The 6719-nt window shown below is 55.4% G+C and overlaps 1 protein-coding gene across 1 annotated transcript; it reads right to left on the bottom strand.

Moving 5' to 3' along the window:
* Positions 1–3039: 3039 nt before the first annotated feature.
* On the bottom strand, positions 3040–6023 carry LOC121166627 (CMRF35-like molecule 7). The gene is made up of 3 exons (XM_040995839.1): positions 5969–6023; positions 3643–3975; positions 3040–3047 (listed from the first exon to the last, which is right to left on the bottom strand). Exons 1-3 carry the CDS (start codon positions 6021–6023, stop codon positions 3040–3042), a joined length of 396 nt encoding a protein of 131 aa, XP_040851773.1.
* Between the last annotated feature and the right edge of the window lie 696 nt (positions 6024–6719).

Here is a 6719-nt window from a genome sequence, read left to right as displayed (position 1 = left end):
GTGCTTGCTCGTTGCTTGGGGAAGTCAGACGGTTGTACAGCCAAATACAGACGGCCAGGACGGTCTTACTGAAGTGCGCTGCGAAGGTCGCAGAGGAGACAGCGTTTGGGAATTCAACGGCGGCGGGAGCCAGACTTGTGTCCTTGCCCCATCACCCAGCACCACCATGTACGCCCCTGCAGACTGTCCCTTCTACCATGTCCCTGACTGCTTTCCCAGGCCACAATCAGGGAGCTGGATGGGAAGTGGAATAGCCGGGACATGAACCGGTGTCCATATGGAATCCTGGAGCATGCAAAGTGAGGATTTAGCTGGTAGGCTATCTCACAGGGCCCACCTGGTCCACATTTCTAGTAGCAGCTTGGATGGAGCTAGGCAAATCAGGAGTGATTCCTCCAGAGGTCACACCAGCCCAGGGTGGGTGGACAGTCAAGAAGAGTTGGGTTGGCATTGTGGCATGTAGGTCAAACCTCTGCCTGTGGTGCCAGCATCTCATATGGGTACTGAGTCAAGTCTCAGTTGCTCCACTTTAAATCCAGCTCCCTGCTAATATGCCTGGAAAAGCAGCAGAAGACATGGTTCAAATGCCTGGGGCCCTGCACCCACGTGGGAGACCCAGATGAAGCTCCTGGCTTCAGCTTGGTCCAGCACTTGCTCTTTCTCTCTCTCTCCCTTTCAAACAAATAAAACTAAATCTTTGAAAGAAAAGAAAAGTGGATGAGTGGTGTTGTCTGTACCTAAATCTTGAGGACTGAGCGAGAAAAGAGAAAGCACCCTCCCCACCTCCTCTCCTACCCTCCCCCAGCCCCAGCAAAGGCTGAGTGTGGAGCCCAGAGCAGGACAAAGAGAGAACTGGAGAGTGGGGTTCAGGCCAAGATGGATCATGGCCCCTTCGTGCCTCCTCAGCAAGGAGAGCCCGGCTCTTCCTGCAGCTGCCTGCCAGGAGGCCTGCACCAGGCCTTCACCTGGCGGGGCTGGGGTTCTCCATTCTGCCCCTCCCCATGTGCTCTCACCATCCTTGCCACCTGCTGGGCACTGTGTGATCTCAACAAGGCTTGGGAAACAGGCACCGCCTTCCCACGTCCTCTCCTAAGATGATCAGAATTTCTAGGAAGCACGGCCCCACTGCTCCCCAAACCCCATCCCAACCTGCCTGGTCCTGCTCCCTGCTTCCCTGCACCCCAACTAACAGCCACATATTGGAGTCATCCTGAGAGACCAGAACCCTCCATGTAGTGCATCAATTAAATACAAATCCAAGCAACACCTGAGGAGCACCATCCAGTAACCCCTCCCGGGTCCAATGGCTGGCAGGTGGCAGTCCTGGGGTTGGAGTGCATGCCATCTGACTCCACAGCCCTGAGTCATCCTGAAGATCCACTCAGCTTCTGAGCGTGTGGGTCCCTGCAGGATCCTCAGAGCTGACACAGCCAGCGTCACTTCGCTGGGAGCAGCCCGGGGCTGGGAGTCATTGTTTCTCAGGGAAAGGCTGAAGTCCAGGCCAGCCAGGTGATGATGCAGCCAAGGCTCAGCAGGAAGGTCACCTTGAGCGAGACCAGGAACATGCAGCTGATGTACATCCAGAGCAGCCTGAGAGGGAAAACAAAGTCAGAGAGAGGCAGTGGCCACTGGCCAGCCAGGAGTCCCTGATGCACCACCCTCTGCCTCTGAGCCCCAAGCTTGGGACCGGAGTGCAGAAAGCTGGTGGTGGCTCCTTGTGATGGCTCTGCTAAGTGGCCCTCGAAGGGAGAACAGAGAGAGAAAGGCCAACAGCTAGGGACAAGGATGAGCTGTCTCCACGGGGTGAGCAGGGATGACCGCCTTGCTTGGGTGTTCCCCATGATAACGCAGCAAGGTGGCGCTGTTGTCACACTTATAACTGGCTGTGCTTTCTGAAAATGCCTCCAGCAATGGATCTGGTCTGTCCAGTCTGTGTTCCTGGAGGCAAAGTCTGGTCCCTCTCCCTCTGGACCTGGCAACTTTGCAGCTACGCAGAGAGAACACAGTGGAAGACCTACAAATAAGACTCTCCACCTGGCTCTCCCTGTCACCCATGATCCCAGCCGCCAAGTTGCAAGCACCCACATGCCTTCCAGCCAACAGCCTCACCAATGCCAGGTGAGTGAGCTCCAGACAGTGTCATGAAGAGCTCTGGGGACATCCAGCTAAGGCCCCAGTCATCCTGCAGTGCAAACAAGTTGTCACTGCTATGGCCCAGTCCAAATCCTGACTGCAGAATCCACGCACGTGATCCCTGAGTGCCATGTGCCACTCAGCTTTGACATAAGGCAACCGTGACAATGGGACCAACGCTCATCCTGTCAGTGAGGAAACTGAGCCTTAGGTTGCTTGCCCAGGTCCCCAGGCTGCCAGGAAAACACGGAAACTGGGACAGGAGTCCAAATGGTGGGCAGGAGCCCCTCACGCTTAGCTGAGAGGGAAGTAGAGCAGAGGGCTGAGAAGGAGGATGGGATGGGGGGCCCAGGGCTCTGGGGAGGACCTGGAGTCAGCAGTAGGGCATCACACTAGAGTCAGGATTGACCCCGGCCTCAGGATTGACTCCTGTGGACTTCCAGGATGCATTAGGAACTGTGGTAAGAACTCCGTTTATCTTACCAAGTGGGATGTCCAGGGTTGGACATGGGACTGGCGGGCATACTGGAGCCCATGGTTTCCAGGGTCCTCGTTGCTGTTGTTGTGGGGCCTGTGGGTCAGGGAACAGGTTAGTCTCCACCCTGCTCAGAATCTGCAGTTCTCACAAAGCCACCACCGTACTTCCCAAGGGACCCCAGGAGGGAAGTGGGGGCAGATAGAGATGGGTCCCTGGACAGTGCACAGGCCAGTGAGCAGGGGTCATGGCACTGCTGCTCTCAGCAGTTCCCAAGTTATCAGGTGGGCAGCAGTGTCCCTTAGCAGGAGCTGCTGGGAGAAGAAAATGCTAGCCCTCCAGAAAAGCCCCCAAGAGGTTCTGGCACATTCTGCAGGGATGGTGGGAGCCCCAGGAACTCCCCAGGGGCAGGCCCAGCATCCCCCCTCCCCTCAACTCCCTACACGAGATCAAGTATGGAAAAACAAAAACTGCTGGTATGAACCAGTCCATGTCCCAGTGGGCCAAAGTGAGAAAGTAACAGGTGTGGTTTATATGCTAAGCCAGGGCTATGAAGGGTCGGGAGGCGAGGACTGGGGCACCCCAGGGAAGCCAGGATGAATTACACCCTTTCAACACCAACTATCCATTCACAGAGGGCCCTCCTCTGGGTCTGGACCTGGAGCAGTCCCTGGACAGGCTATCTGGTCCCCACCTTGGATCCCATGTACCTCCTGTGTTACGCCGTTCAGCTCCTACCCAGAAGTGAGCAACCCTGAGCTCCAGGACCCCAGAGCCTTCCTCTCCTCCTCACCCCCATCTTGAGGAATGCAACAGCTGTCCCCTCTGCTAGCTCACACAAGCAGGGTCAAGACTGGAGATGTCACAGATCCCCCCGCCTTCACTTTCCCGCAGGTTACACCTCTATGCACACCCAGGTGTGCTCCTTGCCCCATTCATGGCAGCCAGTCCAGGAGACAAAGCTGGATCCGCCCTCAGCAAGGGGGCTGGGAACCTGTTCCCGTTCCAGGCAAAGGGAGGAGAGGAGAGATTACCTGGGAGAACAGCCACCATCACTGGGGCCTGGGGGATATGCTTGGGCAAGTCCACTCCACACCAGTAAGTGTCCGCGTCTCCCGTCTCCAGGCTCGTCATGCTGACGATGAAATGGTGCCCCCACGGCCTGTCCTGGAGGGTCACTCGGCCACGCCTCGCCTCCTCCTTCGCTGGCTGCGCTGTCTCAATGACCCGGACACAGTCCATCCAGTTGGCCCCTCGGCACCAGAACTTCCTGGGGCCTTCCTCTCCTACCTTGTACCTGCATGTTATCATCAGCGTGCTCCCCACCGTGCCCTCTAAAACCTTGGGGGTGCCCAGGGTGAGACAGCCTGAAAAACGCAAGAGACACAGACTTAGCCAGGGTGGCACGGGATCCAACGCCTGTGCCACTGACAGGGGAACGGGGAGCAGTGACCTTGGCTCACATGTTCCTGGCTACCCCACACCGGAAGCACTCCCTCCCTGCACAAACCCAGGCCTGCGTCAATGGCTGACTTGCCTGCTGGTTCTGGGAGCAGGAGAAATCTCCAGCTACTTCCAGGTAGACCCAGAAAAACTATTCTTTCTGGGCCCAGCATGATGGCTCAATTGGTTGATCTTCCCCCCCCCCCCAAGTGCCAGGATTCCACATGGGCACCAATTTGTATCCTGGCTGCTCTACTATCTATCTGTCCTCCTGCTTGTGGCCTGGGAAAGACAGCCCCAAGTGCTTGGAACCCTGCGCCCAAGAGGGACCTGAAAGAAGCTTCTGGCTCAGCTCTAGCCATCCTGACCATTTGGGGAGTGAACCAGTGAGCAGAGAGAGGGTTTTTTCCTTCTTTCTTTCTCTTTTTTTCTAAAAGCTTTATTTTATTTTTATTGGAAAGGTAGATCAGATTTACTGAGAAAAGGAGATACAGAGAGAAGGATCCTCTTGCTGGTTCACTCCCCAAGTGGCTGTAAAGCTGGAGTTGAGCCAATCCAAAGCCAGGAGCCAGGAACTTCTTCCAGGTCTCCCATGTGGGTGTAAGATCCCAAGGTCTTGGGCCATTCTCTACTGCTTTCCTGGAATGTAAGCAGGGAGCTGGATGGGAGATGGAGCAGCCAGGACACAAACGGGCACCCATAGGAGATCCCGATGCGTACAAGGCATATATACACACATACACACATAGACACACACACACATACAGACACGAGAGTGCCTCACAAATCCACAGGAAAATAAACAGAAGATTATGGTTAAAAAAAAAAAACACACCCTGAAATCCATGCCTAGTTTTTCCACAATTCGCATTTTTCATGGAATTGCGAAGACCATTTACATGCCTGGGAATATTTTTTGAGGGGAGGCATTAAAACGAACTTCTCATTTTTTAAATTCCATCCCACTGCCTGCTGAAATGTCCTCGCCCTCATGCCTTCACAGACCCTCCTGCACACCCCTCTCTCCCGGATCAGTCGTGGGGAGCTCTGGGTGGCCCGCCTTCCCGCCTGCTTTTCACTTCTTTGCCATCTCTCACTGTTTAGCTGGGGATGAGAGACATCTGCGCAAGGCCCAGCTCCTTGGTGATATGAACAGACACAATTTGGGGTTCAGGAGGGACCTGCACTGCCCTCCTCAGCTCTTCTGGGGTGTCACCCTCACTTACCCATGCATACACCCTCTAACTGCCCTAGGGCAACATGCGTTAGGGTCGGTGGCGCTTGGAGCTGGAAGATGGAGTTAACAGGGCTATCTAGGAGTAATAGGCAAGAATTCCTTAGAGAGAGAAGGATGAAGCTGCAGACCCCAAATTCTATGAACCCCACAGTTGTCCTCCAGTCTTCAGCAGGCTGGGGAGCAGGTTTCCCTCGGTCCAGGGCTATCAGGTGGATATAGAGAGGAAATGAGGAGATGGGAAGGGACTAAGGCCTCCTGGGCAGGGGCTGAAGTATGCACATCACCTTCACTCAGGCCCCACCTTGTCCTGGCCCGCCCATCCCTCAGGTCCCCTCACCCTGGCCCGCCCAGTATCACTCAGGTCCCCTCACCCTGGCCCGCCCAGTATCACTCAGGTCCTCCTCACCCTGGCCCGCCCAGTATCACTCAGGTCCTCCTCACCCTGGCCAGCCCAGTATCCCATTCCACACACAGAAGTCCCATAGGCTTTATGCTCTCGGTGGAGAAAAGGCTGAGATGGGGCCGGATCTCCCAAGGATAACTTTTTGCCTCTGTCCGTTGAGGAGGAGGATATGGGAGAGGCAGACGGGGCATTTTCGAAATTTCTGCAGCCTCTGCATATCCTCTCCAGCCTCTCCGTCCCCGAGCTCAGCAGACAAGACCTCCCAAGCCGCACTCACCTGGGAGGCAGAGGAGGAGGAAGGCACTGCCCAGCTGCATGGTCTCTGAGCACATCGACCGAGGGACGGGCACACGGGCCTCCGCCCCGCACTCCGGAGCCAGCTGGTCCCCATCCTTGCTTCTCCTTTTGCTTTCCTCCTTCACTTCCTGTTCTTGTTGTCATTTCACTTCTTGGTTTTTCAGAAAAAGTGGTTCCCTGTGCAAAAAAGAAGAAGAAGGAGGAGGAGGAGGGAATTCCTGGGAGGCTTCTCAAAGCAGGGTACAGAGGAAGTCCAGTAAAGACCCTCAGGGGTGGGGTGAGCCACATGGCAATGGTAAATACGGTGAACAGATGTTCCTGTGAATTTTGTCTTTCCTGTTTTATTTTATTTTTTAGAACAAGTTTTACATTTGATCCCACAAGGACTCCCTGTGGTTGTACCTGGGATAATCCCACTATGCACTGGGTGTTTTCTGTCTCTTCCAGGCGCTGGCAGCCACCCTCCAGAGCGATTTTAGACCCTTGTCGTCCAGCACCATCTCGGTTAGCAGCCAGGAAACTGAAAACTCACAGCTGAGGAGCTCGACCAACGTTGGTCTGTGTGTTGAGCCCTAAGGCAAGGCTAAGGCAGGGACTTGGGCCTCACTCAGGGCCTGCCACTCCCACCGCAGTCACTGCCACGTGTTCCTTGGGGACTGGCTGACTCAGCAGATGAACCCCCTCACCTCTTTGAATCTCTAATCCTGCAGCAGTGGGCTGTGGTTCTGGCT

Source organism: Ochotona curzoniae, unplaced genomic scaffold (assembly GCF_017591425.1).
Source record: "Ochotona curzoniae isolate NIBS_2020 unplaced genomic scaffold, NIBS_Ocur_1.0 patch181, whole genome shotgun sequence".
NCBI lineage: Eukaryota > Metazoa > Chordata > Mammalia > Lagomorpha > Ochotonidae > Ochotona > Ochotona curzoniae.
Note: the sequence above shows the minus strand (reverse complement) of the source record. Positions and strands in the feature narration are given on the sequence as shown.

Coding starts and splice junctions, on each gene's coding strand:
- LOC121166627 (XM_040995839.1), bottom strand. CDS start 6,023: ATGTGCTCAGAGACCATGCAGCTGGGCAGTGCCTTCCTCCTCCTCTGC. Junction 3,976..5,968: donor CCTCCTCCTCTGCCTCCCAG/GTGAGTGCGGCT, acceptor TGCGTTTTTCAG/GCTGTCTCACCCTGGGCACC.